The sequence below is a fragment of the Penicillium longicatenatum genome, assembly GCF_028827895.1.
Source record: "Penicillium longicatenatum strain IBT 33135 chromosome Unknown contig_6_segment0_segment0, whole genome shotgun sequence".
Taxonomy (NCBI): domain Eukaryota; kingdom Fungi; phylum Ascomycota; class Eurotiomycetes; order Eurotiales; family Aspergillaceae; genus Penicillium; species Penicillium longicatenatum.
In genome coordinates, this window is record NW_026643123.1 from 4259580 (window position 1) to 4279052 (window position 19473).

A 19473-nucleotide genomic window follows, 5' to 3' on the forward strand; every position below is an offset into this window, starting at 1 on the left:
TGATCGGTTTACCCTTTGTGCCATACCCTCATCTGATTTTGAGTAACTGGTTATTGGATATTCTTGGTATATCTACTATACTTCAGGGCTATCCAAAGTTCGGGGCCAAAAGGTGAATAGAAGCATGTCTTAGAATTGCGTACCGGGGATGCGGTGACTTCATCAATACCTGTATTTCACCCCGGAAATGCGCATGGCGTGAACCACTATTCGGCCTTAGCGCAAGGACCAGTGGGGGCCTCATCCAGGCGGGTCTCGCCTTTTTACGGGAGCAAGGAGTCCCGGTTTGAAATATAGTCCTATTTCTTCCGCCGTTGGAACTCTATTGATTCCTACCGCCCATCAACAAAGACCAACATATGGGATTTTGTGGGATTATGGGGAAAAGCTAGGGCAAAAAGCGGTCTGACCCACAGCCTGACCACGCAATGACTGCACGCGTCTCATTGGCATGGGTAATCAAAGGGCAGGTATGATGTGGGATCTAGGGCTATTGAGCCGTCTGATCGGATCCATCGACTCGATCAGAAGTACCAGACATGCAGGCTTGTATTTGTCGACGGATCCGCATTGGCCTCCACACGAGCTCCAGCAGGAGCCCGGTTGGGCACGGCCATCATAGTCGCAGGCATGGTAACTGACCCTGTGTTCCGGTCTGAAACGTTACAAATGGTATGATTGGAAGCGGACTTTCCATTTCACCGCAACCTCTCTCATCACACTCTCTACTCGGCGAGGACCGGAAATTGAAGTGATTTCGAAACTTTAAAAACACTTATAATGCCTCACTCAAATGCCGACGGGAGACAAAGAGGGCTATGCCCCACTCAGGGCAACAGGGAATGTATCCTAGCGGCTCGTCGGCGCCCATTATCCCGCACCCGCACCGACTTTCCTAACCAAGGCTTTGCCACTGCGATCCATGTCAAGCTCATGAAATCTCCGAGATCAACGTAATGATAAGATTCAAGGCAGACCAGGCTTATGAATGTCTGAGTACGTATTCTGTTAGGCTAACTGGTGCCAATCCAAGCCAACAATATCTAAGCCCTTGAGAAAGATGATTAATGGGGTATACAAAACGTAAACAATGCAAAATAACGTGAGAACACTATTTGCGGCCCATAAAAAGGGGCCCAAGACGACTGCAAAGCCTTAACAGGTTCATTGGATTTTCATTTCCATACTGAAATCCTTGTATGCCTTGAATGGGAAAGGGAAGATGAGCGCGTACTCGACAACAGGATCTTGAAATGACGTCATTTAATATCAACAACCAAACAAACCGCGCGCCATGACTCAAGCAATGGTCCAAATTGCTGGAGCCTTGCCTTGAGAATACTGGGTCGAGTATTGACCTTACTGTACTCAAAAATACTATTCGCTGCCCAAGTCTTGAAATGCTTAGTGAAAACGAGCCCTAGATTATCCGATTCAAAATTGTATGTGTACTAAGGATATATAGGACACGCTCGATATTCTGACTGGGGAGACAATAGCCTCATCGGCTATGATCTGCATTGAAATATCCTCAGCATGGTCTTCGAGGTCCCTGTGGAGACAATGTGTGTTCACACATCGCGGTCACGATATTTCAGATAATCTGCTCCCCCAAGTGGCATTGTTCAAATGCGCGTGCGGATCTGATTGCACATGAGTACGAACACTAGTTCGAGAATCTTCTTTGCCATGGGATGACTGTGCCGCGCTTGAAGGGTACATATGTCAGAGTACGAATACTCTGCCGGCACGGCCCGGTCCGGGCGCCGCGAAATGAAGGGATAAGCCACATGGTTGGCACTCTTTCCAAGGAGGGAATACCAACGCTTCAGAGATACCACCGATGAGATAGACCTACTTAACTTGGAAATGAGGGTCTTCTGCGAGCTTCAGAACCAACAGGCCAACCGCCTGACAGCCAATTGCCATAGTTGTTCCGCACATACCTAGTAGACTTGGGTCACTTGGGCGATACTCTGGAGGAATCCTGAGCGATATCCGTCCCTTGTAAGTAGGAACACACCATCAGAGCTCAGTCCATATTCTTCCTGCTGCGGAGACGAGCTAATGCTCATATTGTTGAAAGTCTCCTCGACAGGTTCATCTTGTGCACGATGGCCTAGGATGAATGTACCCGAGCCGGTATGTATCTTGTCCGAATCAAACCTGTCAAAGTAGAGATGACCTGGATATTCCATTTCAAGTGTAGCAATGCAAGATTCGGTAGACAAGTCCCATATCCTGACAGTGTTGCTAGATCGCGAAGCTGATGCAATTTGATTCTCTTCGTGTGACCATGCTAGATCCCATACAGTGAATGTATCCTTTTCAATGACCAATATTTCCTGGCCAGATGGGTCCCATATTCTGACGGTATTATCAAGCAAAGTTGATGCAAGACTTCTAGTGGGTGGCCAGGACAAAACCCCAACCAGATTCCCGTGGCATTTGAGTACCATATTCGACTGAGACGATTCATCCCAAATATCAATACTCTCATTATCTTCTGAAGGTAATGCAATCCTTCCATCACAGGACCAGGCAAGGCTGTCTGATATCCCGAGTCCACCAGCTTGGATTGTTTTCGCCGATCCTTGAGCCCGATCCCAGACTTAGATAGTAGCATAAATTGAGCACGACGCAAGTTTGGCTCCATCGTACGACCAGGATACGAGACGTACTGACTCAGTATGCCCGCTGAGAGTGGAAATGCATTCACCCGTTAAGGCGTCCCAAATTCTCGCCGTTTGATCGTCTGAGCCGGATGCTATTCTTTTACCATCATGGGACCATGAGGCGGAATTGATCTGGTCTTGATGGCCTTCGAGAGTATATCTGAACTGACCAGTGTTAAGGTCCCAGATCTGTATTGTATTGCCACTATAAAGAACTCTTTAGCTGACTGGTGAACAAGAAGGATCGTCTGATTGCGGAGCGTTAAGAAGGAGCCACATAGCCCAATGATTTCAGTCAGACATCCGAAGTCTTGAGCGACGCCATCAGGAAGGCCAGTCAACGAGGTCAGCTCGCTCAAAGTAATAGATCGGTATACCGTAGAGGCAATGGCCAAGATATCTTTGCAAAGGTCTGCCTTCTCTGATGCCACAATATCCTTCATCATTCTCCCGTACAGCGCATGAAGGCCCTGTGGCAAAGAATTCAGCTTTGATAAAGTACGCCACCGTGATGTTGACGATTTCCCTAGCTCCTGACATGCCAAGCGACCCAGAGAAAAGTTCCTTGTGACTTCGACGAAAGTTGTTCTTCCACTGCAACTCGAAGCTCGTTGCTATACTTCTTCACCCGTGCTAAGTAAAGTACCTTATGCTGGATGTACTTATCGACTGCATCTGCAATGGATTCCTCATTCAACTCTAGACATAGTCTAGCCCCGCTGGCGTCTTGAAGGCCCTCTTCAATTTCAGGCCAATTACGACTGGCCACAATCCATTTGACATGGGAGTGACAAGATGACTTCTCTGTGATAAGATCTAGAAGTAGATGGAGATCTGGGGTGCATTCATCTAGAGCGTCGATTACAATGAATGTAGACTGTAATTTCGCGTCCTCCAAAATAGCCGTTAATATCTTCGAAAGGGCCTGCCATGCATTGGTTCCAACTTGAATCCCATAGTTTATATTTGAACCGTGGATTGTTAAATCCGCGGGTCCCATGGTGGACACGGGAAGAGATTGTCTAAAATCGGCGACGATGTGTGAGGCTTTGTTGCGCGTTTGATGTTGACCCCGCAGTCATGTATAGCACATCGTTGGTCAAAGGACGGATAATTCCTTTCTCCGTATTTCCACTCCAAGTCTTGCAGTTCTAGCATGAGCAGGGCTCACATGCTCAGAGCTACTCAGGAAGCAAAGCGGCGAGAGGGGTGAGCACTCATATGGAAGGAAACTACCAACCGTCAGGAGAAGCCCAGTACACAGGTACATTATTATAAATGCGGGCTACTAAAGAAGAATAAACTGGAATAATGGAAACAATGGTGATATTGTGGATTCGATGGAGAGAAAGTATAGCGCGAGATGAGCTTCTCTAGCCGGAAGAACGCACTGGTCTCGTTAAGGTCTAACCGCAATGGCCTGCCATAGCGCGCCTTGACGCCTCGGGCCCGAACTACCCTGTCAAGGGAGTCGAACGCTAGGAGAACGATTGTGGCACCCCTCCTTTGCCACATTGATGTAGTCTGGGACGTGGGGTCCATCTCGCGAGCATGATCATCACTCTTGGCCATTGTAGTGAGAGGTCAAGCAAGGTCAAGCAATCAGTGACCCATTGCCAAGCTTGTCACCCGTTTTTGCTTCTATTTCGGTAAAACAGCCAAAAGATCGAAGCGATCCGGCTATTCATAGCCATAGCAATCATGCCCAGTCTCTTTTGCTGGTGCTGCGCCTACTTGCCGTAATCTGTAAGGCGTACCGGCCCTTGAGCCCTTAAGCAAGGAGTAACAAGACTCAGGCTCAACATCCGCTCGTATCACATGTAGGTTTGTACACCCAGTCACTGCGCATTTTTAGCCCCAGCCCCATCATGATCAACACTACCCCCGGTCGCAACGACAACGCGATCAACCTCACCCCGACACTCGGGCATCGCACTCCGCATCTCGCGGGCCAACACGTCCCGGAACCCAGCAAAAGCCTCTCGCTTTCCCTTTAGATCCTGGTTTCCGCGCTGCACCAGCTCCACAAATTCACGGGTGTAGATGTCTGGGTTGCGTGCGGAGTCCACGTAGTCAATTATCTCGGGCGGAAGCTGAATGCTGGCGAGTGAGGGGTTTGAGGGGTCGTTAGATTGGCCGTCGGCTGCTTGGTCTGATTCTTGTGTGTGGCTGGAGAGTGTGGAGAGAGTGAGGGTGAGGTTTTTGCTGGGAGTTTGTCAGTTAAATGCATCAAGGTGTGTCATTTATGTTGGTGTTAAGGAATGTCTTATTGCACGTACATCTTGCGCACTAGCTCTTGTTGGGTTTCTGGGCCTAGATAGCCGTGTACTGCGGATTGGATTTCGAAGAGGTGTTGGATTGCATCCTTGAGGTCGTCTGTGGTCACTTTTTAGCTTGCTTAACTGTCGTATTCTGTGCCCTTACTTACTATCGACCGTTTTCAGTGTAACTGGAGCCATGGTGAGAATTTAGTGAATAGAAATTAATCACTAGCCATTTGCGCGCAAGGAAGTTTCGCGGAGGTGGAGAAGGCGGTGTGATGACGAGGTCTTGATAAGAGAACGTTATCGTAAATGGTGATACGCAAGGAGTACGGAGTACACAGAGTAAGAGGTAAGAGCAGGTCGGAACATGTCTATTTAATTTCTCCGGGCTTTTAGAGCCGAATGCCTGGTAAAAAGCTTCAAGACCTCCAAATAGTTCAGCCATGTCCAATATGTCACTTGTCTATATGTGCATCACCATACAAGATCATACCTCCCCGGAGCCAAGACACGCCCAATTCGGCAGAACACGCTAAAGTGCACACTAAAATCACATCTATCGACATCTCTTTACACTTCCCGGGTCCGCATCTTCGGGAACTTGGGGATCTCAATCTCTGTTTCCATCTCTATGCCAGAAAGGCTAGGGAAACGCCGGCTGAAATTGGCTTCCCAGTCCTCGCCACCTTGGCCCGCCGATGATTGCTGGAAAGCTGGGCTGCGATCTTGACTGGCACTCGTGCCTGGTCGAGAGCTCGCCTGTGTTCCCACACGCAGGTTCTTCGGCTTGGGAGGCGCAGGTGGGCGTGCTGTCGCGGGCCGCGGCGTAGAAGAGGTAGCGGACTGGGGAAGTCTTGAAGGAGCGCCGGCTCCATCCCGATGGTCTGGCGGAGCTGAGACAACTGCTTCATGTCTGCTGTAGACCGGACCGGGAGTTTTGGAACTGGGCAATGTACCAGTATTCGAGGATTGTACGCTATCCTGCTTTGCCTGCAAAGCAGTGGTGTCGGTATATTTCCCATAGCCAGTTGCGGATTTTGGCACAGCCGCTGGCTTCTGAGTCTCACTCAGCAATGTCTGAACTCTATTTTGAATAACACGAGACCGTGCTCCATCAGCGCCAGCTCTGCCGCCTCCGTCTTCAGCGACCCGGCGCCGATATTCAGCCGCAGCACTGGCCACACGTTTCTCCTCTTGGGAAAGACGACGGCGTTCGAGCTCACGGCGCATTTCTGGGGAGATGTCATCGCGTTCCAGGTCATCTAGGGGGTCATCGTGATATGGCGAGAAAGATTCAGTGGGTGAATCCACGCTTTCTGAGCTGCCGATAATTTGTTGCTGGGGAGGGAACTCTTCAGCTGACGGAGTCGTAGGCTTATCCGGGTTGCTGCTCTCAAAACGACGGAAAGCATCACCAAATCGGCCTGCAAACAAGTTTTTGCTTCCAGAAAAGGATAGCGTAGACAAGCTGCTGCGCTTGCTGTGCTTGGCGCCATTGCTGGCACGTTTCTCGCGCTTTCGGTTACTCTCTTCCTCCTCTTTGACTCGAAGGTAGTCCATATCTGACGATATATTGGGCTGATCATAGTCTCGGTCCAATTCTGCCCGAGATGGGCGATTCTGCGCACCTCCATCATAGCGTGAGAGGTCCAAAGAGGAGCGCGAAGCCTCGTGGTCGCGCGGCAAGTCGTATCGAGCTGAAGCCTGGACTGAGACGGGGCGAGCTTTGCCAACCGCAGATCTCGACCGAGCCGCGGGCTCCTTCACATCTAGCGTTGTAGTCCTTCGCAGTGCTTCCATAGAAGGGCGTGCGGAGTTGGACTGGTGAGAAAATTGGTCAGATGACAATCGTGGGCTGGACTCTGGTCTCAAATTCGAGGAGGGAGGCGACGGGGCCTTCTGCTCCTCTGGAGACCATGGCTGACTTGCAGACCGTTGCTCCTCTTGGGGCGGGAATCGGTAAATCGGGCGACTAGACAGCTTCGGCTCTGATAATCGAGGAGTCTGAGCTGGTGATGTCATTGTACCCGTTGAAACCATTGCGGGGCGCGTAGGAGTGGGCTGGTACAACGGAGCGGATTGCCGACTTTGGACTTCTTGAGGCTTGGGTGCTCGAACAGGCGATGTATGTGACTGCCGGCTGGTAACCGGTTCTTGTCGTTCAGGCGAAGATCGCCGAGCAAAAGCCTCATCAGCCAAAGCATTGGTAAGTCTCTGTGAAAGCTCCTCATCCTCCGGTTTAGACTCTTTAGACGGTGGCTCAAATTCAAATTTATCTCCCGTTTCGTGTAGGATGTCAAACTGTTCCAAAGAAGGGAATCGCTTAGCTGCTTCGTCCGCCGCTTGCTTTCCCCGGCCATCCAAAACTGCGAATGGATCAGATGATGTGTTGGGAGAGCCACGGTACGGAGAAGGACTGGGCTTGGCAGAGTCATGTTGGGACTGAGGCTTCCCAGGCCGACCTCGTCGCATAGGCGCAATCTCAGGGATGATCTGCGTTTCTTGCATGGGAGGTGTGAATTTCGCGCCTACTGCAGGGACCTCTACAGGCGTAGGAGGCAATTCCTGGTATTTTCGTGCTTCTGAGACGGATCGATTGGAATAGATCTAGACATGTCAGTATGCAAAACAAACTGATGTACAGTGGTATAGAACTGACATCTCGGATAGGAACTTCTTTTCCTTGCATCTTGCACACTTCCTGCACCACCTCGTAGATATTTGGACGCTTGGAGGGGAGCTCCTTGAGCATCGATGCTGTTGAAATCAGTCATAGGCACTGCCTCGGGTGGTTAAGGATCAAACTCACCAATGAACAGCTTTAACCGGTCTGAAAACTGAGGGTATGCGGGGTACTTGAAAGTGGCGTTTAGAATGGCCATTTGGCCAACTTCTTCAAAGGGGGTCGTATAGTAGCATAATTTGTACAAGAACACACCAAGAGCCCAGATATCGCTCTTCTCATCAATGGGCTGCTTCCGATAGACGTCAATCATCTCCGGACTTCGATACTGCAGAGTCGTGTGTCGCTGCACATCATCCTCAATCAATCGACCCTCCGCAGCGGACGTAGCAGCAGGCCGAGGAGGAGCCGAGGATCCAAAGTCGCACAGTTTATAGCAAAGCGAGCCGCCGTTCCGCGAGATCAGGACATTCTCCACCTTGAGATCGCGATGGAGCAGAGGCGGTTTGAGATAGTGCATGCAGGCCACACCTTCGGCCACATCTGAGAAGATCTTGATGATCTCCGGCTCCGTCAACCGGTTCTGCAGGCGGGTATTCATGAAGTCAATCAGACCGCCACCCCCGCAGTACTCCATGAGCAAGAACACCTCATACCCGCCCCCGCGCAGCTGAGATGCATGCGAATCAATGTATTTTACAATATGCCGATGGCCTTTGAGCTTCTTCATCGTCTCCACCTCTGTGCGCATGTTTGCTAGAGCCGACTTGTCTGGCACGGCGACCCGCTTCAGCACCGCGGTCTCTGCGCCATCGATTGGTTTCGGAGGTCGCACAACGTAGACGTGAGCAAAGCCACCCTCAGATAGGTACTTTTCCACTACCACGCGGTGGCTGCCCACCTGGACTTTAGTCCCGGGGAGGAAAGTCCCCGCGGGAGCTGTGGCGACGGCGACCGGATTGTACGCAGCGAATTGGCGTGATGGCGCCGCATTTCCCTGGTGGGTTTGGGCAGAGGGTTGGAATGAGGACATGGTTATGGAGGGGGGGGGTTGCCCTTGAAGGGCAGGAGGGTAGACGAGGTCGTTCGTTCTATTGACGCAGCATAGGAGACGGGAAGTCAGATGCCTGGGGGCGAAGAGGACAAGCTGGCGGGGGCAAGAAAAAAACAGGGTAGTGCCTGACTACCACGAGCAAGTCAAAAGCCAAGAACACAGAGCCTCTTTAAACGTTAGACGGGGAGACTATGCAGAAGGAGGGAATGGGTGGAAAGTCGGGGAATACGATCCAATCATCGGGTGCGGGTCACGTTGCGGTTCCTGTCTCCTTGCGGTTTGCAGGTTTGCATTGTCACAACTATAAGAACTTCAGTAGTCAACGAGATATGATTTCTTTCAGGATCTTCGCTATTTTTTTCTTCATTCTTTCTTTTTATTAATCGAGATAGAGTCGACTGTCATGAACAGTGGACCGTGACTCGAACTGAACAGTCTTGATCAGGGTTCCATACCGCCTGCCCCGATCATGGGGCATTCCTCCGCGCTTGGTGGGCATGATGCGGTGGCTGATTATCTTTCCGCGGTCACATACTACAACTATATCTAGGCATCCTGTGTAAGTACAGATCATTAGAATCACTACAAGTCCAGGCTGCTACATATGAATTATGGGTTTATTGGATTCTTCCACCATCCTGACACCGAACTCACGAGTTCCCCGTCATGATGGCCCCACAATGCGGACTATTAGTGCCCCAACACTTGACCGCAAAGTCGACACGGTTTCCAGTCAACCCCTAGTGGCCAGGGGTCCCGCCCCCAAATGTACAGGAAAAGCCAGATCTATAAGTTCGTGTCTCGCATTGCATGGACCCATTTTATTCTTTCGAGATATCAGATCTTCAGGGAGTATGACGTGGGGAGGCTTGGTTTTTGAGTCAAACACTCGTCATTGCTAGCAACAAATAGACTTCAGTAGGCGACTTAAACTAGGTGCAAAGCGTGGCGCATGATCTGCCTGAGGCTCGACGATCGGCTGAAGTCAGCGGCCAACGCTATCCCCGATATGGAAAAACCAAAACAAACACTTCAGGCCATCAATTTGCCCTTTCGATCTCGAATCATGGATGTAATTGGGAGCTATACGGGCTTGGAGGATGATCACACTCTTGAGTAATTGTGGACAGTATCCAGTTGCAAGAAAATCACGTCAAGGTCGAAAAAAGAATTAAGGCTTAGACCGAATTGGTATCCCTAGATGCTGTGCCACAGGGTCCATTCTGTCCAGTGAACGACAGACTTGACCTCGCGTGGCCTGTGAGGAATTCAACATTTTAAAGGGAAAGGAAATTGGATTTCTCGTAAACAATTCTCGATGAGACACCAGCTGACGTGACATCGGAACAAACGCGCCCTTGTTTCTGTGTGTGATGGCCACGTCTTCGCTGCATGGAGCTGCCGATCCTTAGCGGCTCCCACTTTCTCCTAAACAAACCGTCACCCCCATAGCAACAATTCCGGCTCCTCCTCTTCTTGTGACATCCCATCCCTTTTCTCGGTTCCATCAATTGGACCCTGAAATTGTATTTTTCTTGGTTCTTGACATATATACCTTTATTCCAAAACCTCCCCCTCCCATCTGACACGGCTTCCGGCGCACTGAGTGGCCTAGGGCCTCAGTGCAGATCTAATCTCTAAAAGATCATGACCTGGCCATCGACTCACATTTGCGCCGAGAACCTGTCCAACTAAGGACTAGCCAGGTCATTTGAATCGACAAGAGGCGCCAGGAACCGGGTTGCTACAGGCGGGGTAGTTGGAAACGGCGCAGTGTACAAAGAAGATCTGAGATATTTACTTTGCCTCGAACGCCGAACCTTTGAACCCGTGGCAATTTCGATCGGTCGCAAATATATACTGAAGCGCGAATCCTGTCACTATGGATGGACCGCCGCCCCCTCCGCCGCCGCACGGCGAGAACCCTCATACCACCGAAGGCGAATACCGTAAAGCTTCCGACTTGCCACAAGGGAACTACGATATCTTCGTGATCCCCCCACACTCCTCTGGCTCCGGCTTCCTTTATCTTCCATCCTTGCAAACCAATCGCAACAGCTTCTTCGCAGGCGCGGCAAGTACAATGCTATTGGTGATAGCCTGGTCTTTAATTTCACCGGCAGTCAAAACTTGGTACATTGCTGCTGTCTCATCTAATGGCAATGGCAACAGTACAATGGCAATGGTTGTCGTGGCTTTTGGAGTAGGTATCGCGGGCTGGGTGGTTGGATTATCGCAGTCAAAGATAGAGGGCTTCTTTGGAGATAAAGGTGGAGGCTCTTCGGGAGGTTCTGGAGCTGGTAGGCCTAATGCCAACGGTCAGACCAATTCCAATCAAGGCAACGGGCAGCAGAATTATAGTGGCGGACCAGGACAGCAGCAGTATAACGGCGGATCGGGACAACAGCGACAGCAATATGGTGGAAACTATGGGGGACAGAAGCCGGGCAACCAGTATGCCGGCAATCAAAGCCAAAGTAATCCCGATCCTTCTCCAGACCCGGAAGAAGAGAAGGAAAGGGAAAGGGAACGGGAAAGACAGAAGGAGAAAGAAAGGGAGGAGAGAGAAAAGGAGAAAGAGAGGGAAAGAAAAGAAAGGGAAAGAGAGAAGGAGAGAGAACGCGAGAGAGAGCGTGAGAGGGAGAAAGAAAGAGAAAGACAAAAAGAGAAGGAAAGGGAGGAGAAGGAGAAAGAGAAGCAGAGAGCCGAGAAAGAGCGCGAGCGCGAAGAGGCTAAGCGCAAAGAAGATCTACGCCGAAAGATGGATGAGTTCAAGCGTAAGCGTGAACAAGAGGCCAAAGAGAAGCAAAGGGCAGCAGAGCGCGAGGCTATGGAGAAAGAGTTGAAGGAGCGTCGCGAACAGCTTGAACGAGAGATGGCAGCCGCCAAAGCAGCTGCTGAGAAAGAAGCTCGCGAGCGCTTAGAGAAAGAGGTCGCTGAGGCACGCGCAAAGCATGAGAAGGAGGCTGCCGAAGCCAAGGCGGAGGCCGAGAGGCTCACTGCTGAAGCAAAGGCAACAACTGACCGGCTGGCGAGAGAGGCAAAAGAAAAAGCTGCCAAAGAGGCTGCCGAGAAAGAGGCTGCAGCTAAGGCTGCCGCTCAGAAGGAGGCCATGGCCAAATTCGCTGCTCTCAAAGAAGCTGCCGCGAAGAGATATGCCGAGAAGAAAGCCCAAGAGGCTAAAGAGAAGGCAGCAAACAACAGACCTTCTGCTCCTGCGAGTGCTACCAGTGCTCCTCGAACACCTTCCCCCAAGAAACAACCACCTTTCCCAACTGCCCGGACCACCGTCGAGGAAGACGATGCCTATTCATTTCGACCCTACGATCGTCCACGGCGGCCGTACGGCGGTGCCTCTGGGTCCTCTGCCTATTCCGAATCATCATACGCGCCATCTCAATCAACAGCTCGGACGACTCCTCCACCATCAACTCGCAGTGCATACTCCACCAAGGATCCTGACAAGATCGTGATTCAAGGAGTTTACCAATTCAATAACGCCTTCATGAAGACACCAGTCTCTCAACTTGTCTCAGGTCAAGGCATGGTAACCGACGGACTCGTACTAAGAATCACAACTGAAGGACTCTTCGTCGACGACGACCTCCGAGGAGTCGGTCAACGCGAATGGGACGTAAAGGCCTGGACTCTAAAGCTGACCGAGGTCTGGTGTCCCCAAATGGGTGCACCTTCTGCAAAGCCGGGCTCCAGTAATCCCTTCTCTTTCCGTCGCGGCGGTGGCGCTCACTCGGTGCCCACCAACGAAGAATCCGATGCCTTCCTTACCAACTTGCTCAAGGTCTGCAAGAACACCTGCCGCCTCGCATCTCCGAGTGCATGTTTCGCTCGTAGCGCGAATGCGAGTGGCATCAACGATGCACGTGCTCCCCAGTCTGAGTTCCGTGGTCTCCACGTTCTTCGTGCCAGCATCCGCGATCAAGAGGGGAAACGTTACGTCTTCGTGTTGCAGGATACCGAAGCCTGGAAGGTTGCTATTGGCCTCCAGCGTCTCCGTGCTGGAGCTCTCGTCCGTAACCTAGGTGTTACCGCTCTATCCATCCCAGACTGCAAGAGCATTCTCGGTGGCCTTGGTTACGTCTAGACTCAACGATCTACACTAGCTTTTGCTCCCACCTACCTACGGTTGAATAAGGCCATATTTGGACATCTTTCCTCACATTTAGCGACTGGTTCTCTTGTTTCTTTTCCTTGCGCCGTTATTATACTTTCTTTCTCATTAGCGGCGGAGTTTGCTGCATACTCTTCTCTGGTACATTCATTCGCTCTTGGCTATGCCTTCCACAAACTTTTGAGATTCCCCCACCATTTTTGTTTCTATGCCTTATGTCTTATGCTTTTTGTTTTAATAGTACAGTTGATCAGCATGTGGATGAGTTGATTGGGGACGTATATAGCAGACCATTAAGTGAATCGTTGATTTTGTATTTACATATATCTTTCGTCTAGTTGAAGTATACTTCGAACAGTGGCCTCAGGGTCTTCCAAGTTTATTGGTTTCTTATCATGCCATTTCCAAGAATTCATAGAACCTCGGAGCGTTATTTCCAAGATTTGTCCGGACCTCTGATCTCTCTAGGTTAACAGCACATAGAGACTTCCAAGTAGAACAGCTATGGATGAAGTTCACGAGGAGCCTTCGAACTCTACCATACACGCAGCCTAGATGAACTTCCAAGATTATCCACAAATTCCAATCGTTTATTTCTACCGTAGGCCTCACTACCTAAATTATCATGGATAAGATCAAATCAAATGCCAAAACCCCTCAATTCAATCATGAATATGAATGAGATAGATTAAAAACAAAACTCCACGAATGATGTTTGATGTATCGCATATCCCGGTGAAACAGTCCAGAACGATGCACCACGGTCATTTATTCATTCCCCTCTCATATACACAAACACAGCTCAAGATGGCAGAGAAAGAAAAGAAAGGAAAATGAAGAAGATAACATTGGAAACAATTGGGAGAAAAAAAAAGAAAAAACAATAGAAAACAAGACTCTATCGTTGGGAATCATTTTGCTTCGAGAAGCATCAAAGTATAGGGAAATTAAGGCGGAGCCATTTCAACAACAGATGGATATCGTCTTCTCGTCTTAAACATGGAATTGAGATATCCAAGGAACAGCTTTGTATCGGTTTTGCTGATCCAATAATCTGGTGGACATCAAGTTGCGACCAGTGCGGTGACAATCGATGTTCTATCCCAATGGTGTTGGATAAGCCGTGATTGTTATCCCTGGGTCTGGTATTGGAGGGGGTGTCGTATCAGGGGATGAAGATTCATGTTTAGAAGGAGAATCCGCCAGGGAAGCCACCACCGCGAGCCTGACCACCGAATGGGTGGCCGCCAGCGGAGGCAAAGCCGCCGCCACCGCCGCCGTTCATCATGTTGAACAGGATGTTGGGGTCGATGTTGATATGGGAGCCGTTCATGCCGCCCATACCTCCCATGCCTCCCATTCCACCCATACCGCCCATGCCACCCATGCCTCCCATGCCGCCGAAGCCGCCACCGCCACCGAACATGTCAGCAGGGTCCATCAGGTCATCACCGTTGTCATAAGCAGCACGCTTCCTGGAGTAATTGTTAGTGTGTGAAAGAAAGATGGGAATAGAGAAATAGAACTTACTGAGAGTCCATCAGAGTCTCATAGGCTTCACCAATCTCCTTGAACTTCTCATCACCCTGCTCACCGTCGCGGTTCTTGTCGGGGTGGTACTGAATGGCCATCTTGCGGTAGGCCTTCTTGATCTCGTTTTCACTGGCATCCTTGCCAACTCCCAAGATCTTGTAGTAATCCTTGCGCTGGGACTTCTTCAGCTCGAACTCGGCCCGACGGATATCCTCTCCGATGCCCTTCTCAGATGGGTTCTTCTCGGCAACACTCTTGTAGTCACGAGCAGCCTCCTCCCACTTCTCGGCGCCACCGTAAGCTTTAGCACGCATCTTCAGAGCCTTAAGGTAGTCAGGATCCAGACGCAAAGCCTCAGTGCAGTCTTGAATAGCAGCATCGTGCTCCTTCAGGTTAATATAAGCCTGAGCACGATTTTGCAGAATCTTCGAGTTCATATCCTTGTTGTTAGGATCGACTTCCAAAGCCTGACCCCAAAGCTCAATAGCGCGACGGTAGTCCTTGGCCTTGAAAGCGGCATTACCCTCCTCCTTTGTCCGGCTCAACTTCTGCACCATACGCAGCAACTTGATCGCCGCCTTCATATCCGGGTCCAGCCCAAGACACATCTTCAACAGCTTCAGCGCTTGTTCCGTCTCGCCGGAAGCGTAGAATGCACGCGCCCGGATCATCATCGCATCGGGATCCTGGCTGTTATCCCGCAGTAAACCGATGGCCAGATCCTGCGCTTTGCCCAGCGAGTTGCTGTTGTTCATCTTCAACTGCGCCTCAGCAGTCAGAAGAGTCCACTTGCGAGGTTCCTTGACGCCCAGTCCGAGACCCTGGCGGGCCTGGTCGAGGCAGAAAATGGCCATCGAACCACCACGGTCCTCGGCAAGAGTTTCCTCGGCCTGGCGGACGAATTTCAACATCTTCTCGGCAGGGGCTCGGTCGGTCGCGGTCGCAGGTGGTTGCACACGAGACAGCACCTCGAGGGCCTCGGTGGGGCGACCCAGGTTTGTGAGAATCTTAGCCCATCGGTGCATGATCTTCGCATTGGTGGGGTCGAGCTCGTTCGCGCGCTCAATATCCTCGAGGGCATTTAGGAATTGCTTTGCGGACATGTGGGCCGCGGCGCGGTTGGACAGGTAGGCGGACGAGTTGGGATTAATTTCGATGGCTGCAGAAATAAGGTTTAGTAAACTAGTGTTTCACTTGACACATCCCATGAATTAAGATAGAAGATGTGTCGCCATCTCAAGTGTGACGTACCCTTGTTGTATTCCTCAATGGCACGAGCGTAATTTCCATCTTTGAAGAATTTGTTACCGGCCAGCTTGAACGAGTCTGCCTCGCCCGCATCGGAGTTTGAGCGGTGCGGAGGTGGGGTGGGACTGCGCTCTTGAGTGTTCACATCCTTCTGGGCTTCCTGAGGATCAATGTCCATGGAGCTCCGCTGGTCATCCCGAGAGGCCGCCATAGCGGACAGACGACGGCGCAGCTCGTCGGGGGGTAGGTTGAGAGGGTGAGAGTCCTGGTCTTTAGAAGACCGGGTTCCGAACTTGAATGGTGGAACGTTTGACGTGGAAGAAGACCGACTGTGAGAAAATCGGTTCTTGGTGGGCGACTTGGAGGAAGATTTGGAGGGGGATTTAGCGGGATGAGATTTGGAGGGTTTGGTGGAGAAGGAGGTTCGGGGTGACGAAGCGGGACTATCGGGTTCGTGTTTGGGTTTGGGTGATTTTTCAGAGTCTTTGCTCTCTTTACTCTCTTTCTCTTTCTCCTTGTCCTTGTCCTTTTTGAAGATGTGGGCGAGTTGGACCATTGGGGGGCAAGGGTTTTTTTTTTTCCTTATGGAATCGAAGGGCGACGAAGGCGGTAGAAGCGCCGAATCGGAGGGTTCAACTGGGTTCAACCACGGTTTCTTCCACCAAAAGATTATGAACTTGCAATCATTATCGAGTTTAATTCGAGTTCAAGTCATTAGGGGTCAAGAAGATGACAACCAAAGTGGGAAGGTCTCGGGTAGAGGGAGACACTGTCCTGTTGGAATGTAAGAATAATGTAGAAAGAGAGAGAAGGAAAGAATTGAAAATTAAACGCCTTTTTTCTATATCTACTTGTTTTCTGATTACTACTGGTGGACTCCCACAAATATTCCAGAGGCTGGTGTGAGCTGCTGGTCTGTGTTAGCGCGCAAGAGAACTGGAGACATGCTGTCACTCGAATCCTCCCCGGCCGCAGGACGCTTCACCGGACCAATGTGATAGAAAGTCGAGATTCGAGAAGTTTCGATACGAATTGATCTGATCCCCAGCCTCCTCTGCAGTCTTCGTCCTTTTGCTCAGGTACTGTACGCGCCATTTCGAGGCTTAACGTACAAGCGGTGGAGGATGTGGATCCGATATGCAGTTTGCAAATGGCAGCCAACACTTGGGCCAGGGTATGTCTTTGCCCCCTCCTAAAAATGCAGAAGTACGAAAAAGGAGGGGGAATGCAGTGCGGTCATATATGTTCATTTCGTCGCGGCATATAAACATTGGAACCCGCCATTATTATACCGACACTCGACACTCTCCAAATACCGGGAATAAAAAAAGAAAGAAAAAAAAATCAAAGATCGTCCCCGAATGACCCGAGAGGTCAGTCGGTGGGGAAACGAGCGAGGGGGTATCAAATCGGTGCCTCATCGCACAGGCATTCTATCGTATTATTGTATGCTCTACCAATGTAGAACCAGTTCGCTTTTTGAGTTTTGTTCTGAGGTGTCTCTGAATCATACTCCAGCTATGAGCTTGAAACAGCCGGACAAAAGGACAGTGGCGTCAATTAGCCGAGACATGGGGCACGCGACGGGTCCATCCAAGCAACGGCCCATCTTGCATTCGCATCACGTAGGTTGGACTGAAAGCATGGCTGTCGTATGATGGGGGTGATTCACCTAGGGCGCTGTCAATATGGACACGAACGGTGTCGAATTGATTTGGCGGCCATCCATGATGCATGTGCATAGGCCACCCATCGGGTATGGCACTGAAGACCGTCGAAGCTGAGGATCGACTACGACTGCGTCGACTGCAACTTGGTTGACTGCGTTGAGATGGGATGGTCGCCCGTGATGGCCAGCGGCTAGGGATCTCCCATAGGCCTTCTTCTTCTAACCAGACAAGAGGATCACAGGTGTGTGATCGTCTCAGATTAGGGGCGGTCGGGGTCGTCAAGGTTTGGAGGATTGGATGTGAACTATCATCGTTGTCCTCGTCTGCCGAATGCTCCTCGTTAGGGTTCACTCGGCCTCGTCTAGCGGGGGCGCGTCTGAGATTGTTGCTGGTGTTGGTTTGGGTTGATATGTCGTCATCAAATATGGCTCGTCGCCTGACGACCCTGTGTCGTTGCCGTGATGGCGAGGAATCTGTAGAGGCTGGCCTTGGGGGAAGAGGCTTCGAAAGCAAGTGATACCGGGCGTCGGCTTGTGGGATAGGTGGCTCCTCGTGGATACAAGGAACGGTGGGATTTGGGGGATGACAGGTTACTGAGTCGGTGATGAATGGACCCCCGTCCAAGGACGAGAAGTCGATGGGGCCTGATGTGATGGTGTTCCTTGTATCAAGAATAGGCGGCCCGTCTAGTGAGGACAAGTCCATCATAGGAGGACCGGGGCGAGCCAGGACCTTTTGAACCCCGAGTGGGCATCTCTGGAGGAGAGCACAGAAAGGCATATTGAATGAAAAAGCCAGGTACTATATATATAGATATAGATATAGCACCTGGACCAGCAATGAAATCCTTGTGACGATGGACTCGCAGAGCTGGGGGCTTTGATAGGTAGAAAGTAGAGCGTAAGAAAGGGCTCAGTCAGAGGTGAAATTCTGAAACTTTAACCCTGAAACGAAACCAAGTACCCGGCAGAACTTTCGAGATATAAAAACTCGAGTGCAAATTCCCCGTGCTAAGATATAGCCTTAATGATTCAATCAGGGGGGTAAGAGATTTCTTTATAAGGATTAGTTGACTCGGGCTGGTCTCCCACCGGGGCCGATCCTTAGTCCCTGAAGTGTGATCCTGGCTAAGCGGGGGCCCTAGGAACCCCTCTCTTCCCGTAGTAAATAAGGGATTATCGAATCCTTTGTTCGCGTGGTTTCACCGCCAAAAACACAAGGCGTTGAGGCCCTAAAGTGGTGTTGCCATACCCGATAATAGAGTTGAGCTTGCAACTGTCAGCCTTGGGGCCCAACTGCCATCACAAAGTTCTAGTCTTATCCAAATCCTCAGATATTACCAATGTTTGTTTTTGTTGGGCGCTTTGACAGTATCCGTGGGGATTCGGACAACGCTATTCCCTAGCCCCGATCCTTGGTGTGCTAGTTCAACTTCGCAACAAGCGCGCTCGCTGACAGGATGACGGAATTCTTGGAATACCTGGAATTAGCCTGTAGTTTCTGGAGCCCCTGGCCCCAGTGATAAGCACAGCCTTACCGCAATGGGGGCTGCTACTGATATAGAATGTAGATTTTATCAACCTTGTGCCATTTGACTCTAGGTTTTCTTCTCATGGTTTCGGGATCACCGGTGTAATGAGTACCAAACCAAGCAAGACCTCCGGGATTGTCGTATTTCGTACTTCGGGATCACGCATAGCCATCGCGTGTGGAAAGTAAAGTTCAATCTTAGAAGCGGGCACAGTGAGCCACTAGAGTCGCATGAGGTGGGCCGACTATTTTTGGCGCACCAATCACAAAACCAGGAAGGTATAAAATTTCCGCTCATCTCCAACTTCGAATATTCCATCGGGGGCTCCGTACCGTTACCCAATGACTATTTAGTTAGTTCAAACATTGGAACTGTAATTCTGGATAACTCCAGCACAAAAATGACGTGGATTTCATTCCTTCGTTCCTTCAAAAAGCGCCTATCAAGAAATTGAAATTGGTTCTTTCCGAATCCCCGCCACGAATATAAATTTACAGAATCAAAACATAATGTAAAATCAGCAGCTTATTCCCATGTGTGCAGGGATTTCATGGTAAAATTAGAGATGGAAACCAGAAAAAATTGGAGTAGATTAGATGTTCACCATTTATTTACTATGCAAGCCACCTAGTCAGCCCGTAGCCCTAGAAGGGTTGAAGGAAGATGCGAAGAACACTACTCCACCT

At 50.4% G+C, this 19473-nt stretch overlaps 6 protein-coding genes across 6 annotated transcripts; 1 reads left to right on the forward strand and 5 right to left on the reverse strand.

The window, feature by feature from the left end:
* Positions 1-1946: 1946 nt before the first annotated feature.
* Positions 1947-2198, reverse strand: N7484_009784 (uncharacterized protein; the record flags this gene model as incomplete). The annotated part of the gene is made up of 1 exon (XM_057120171.1): positions 1947-2198. The coding sequence occupies one exon, from the start codon at positions 2196-2198 to the stop codon at positions 1947-1949; it is 252 nt and encodes an 83-aa protein (XP_056969726.1).
* Positions 2199-4513: 2315 nt separating this feature from the next.
* nut2 (mediator complex subunit NUT2) lies at positions 4514-5134 on the reverse strand (the record flags this gene model as incomplete). The annotated part of the gene is made up of 3 exons (XM_057120172.1): positions 4514-4880; positions 4955-5051; positions 5104-5134. The coding sequence occupies 3 exons, from the start codon at positions 5132-5134 to the stop codon at positions 4514-4516; spliced, it is 495 nt and encodes a 164-aa protein (XP_056969727.1).
* A 375-nt stretch (positions 5135-5509) lies between these two features.
* N7484_009786 (putative serine/threonine protein kinase) lies at positions 5510-8655 on the reverse strand (the record flags this gene model as incomplete). The annotated part of the gene is made up of 3 exons (XM_057120173.1): positions 5510-7546; positions 7599-7696; positions 7749-8655. The coding sequence occupies 3 exons, from the start codon at positions 8653-8655 to the stop codon at positions 5510-5512; spliced, it is 3042 nt and encodes a 1013-aa protein (XP_056969728.1).
* A 1903-nt stretch (positions 8656-10558) lies between these two features.
* N7484_009787 (uncharacterized protein) lies at positions 10559-12778 on the forward strand (the record flags this gene model as incomplete). The annotated part of the gene is made up of 1 exon (XM_057120174.1): positions 10559-12778. One exon carries the CDS (start codon positions 10559-10561, stop codon positions 12776-12778), a length of 2220 nt encoding a protein of 739 aa, XP_056969729.1.
* A 1213-nt stretch (positions 12779-13991) lies between these two features.
* Positions 13992-16142, reverse strand: N7484_009788 (DnaJ and TPR domain protein; the record flags this gene model as incomplete). Its single annotated transcript, XM_057120175.1, has 3 exons — positions 13992-14280; positions 14336-15497; positions 15590-16142. 3 exons carry the CDS (start codon positions 16140-16142, stop codon positions 13992-13994), a joined length of 2004 nt encoding a protein of 667 aa, XP_056969730.1.
* Positions 16143-17142: 1000 nt separating this feature from the next.
* N7484_009789 (uncharacterized protein) lies at positions 17143-18036 on the reverse strand (the record flags this gene model as incomplete). Its single annotated transcript, XM_057120176.1, has 1 exon — positions 17143-18036. The coding sequence occupies one exon, from the start codon at positions 18034-18036 to the stop codon at positions 17143-17145; it is 894 nt and encodes a 297-aa protein (XP_056969731.1).
* Between the last annotated feature and the right edge of the window lie 1437 nt (positions 18037-19473).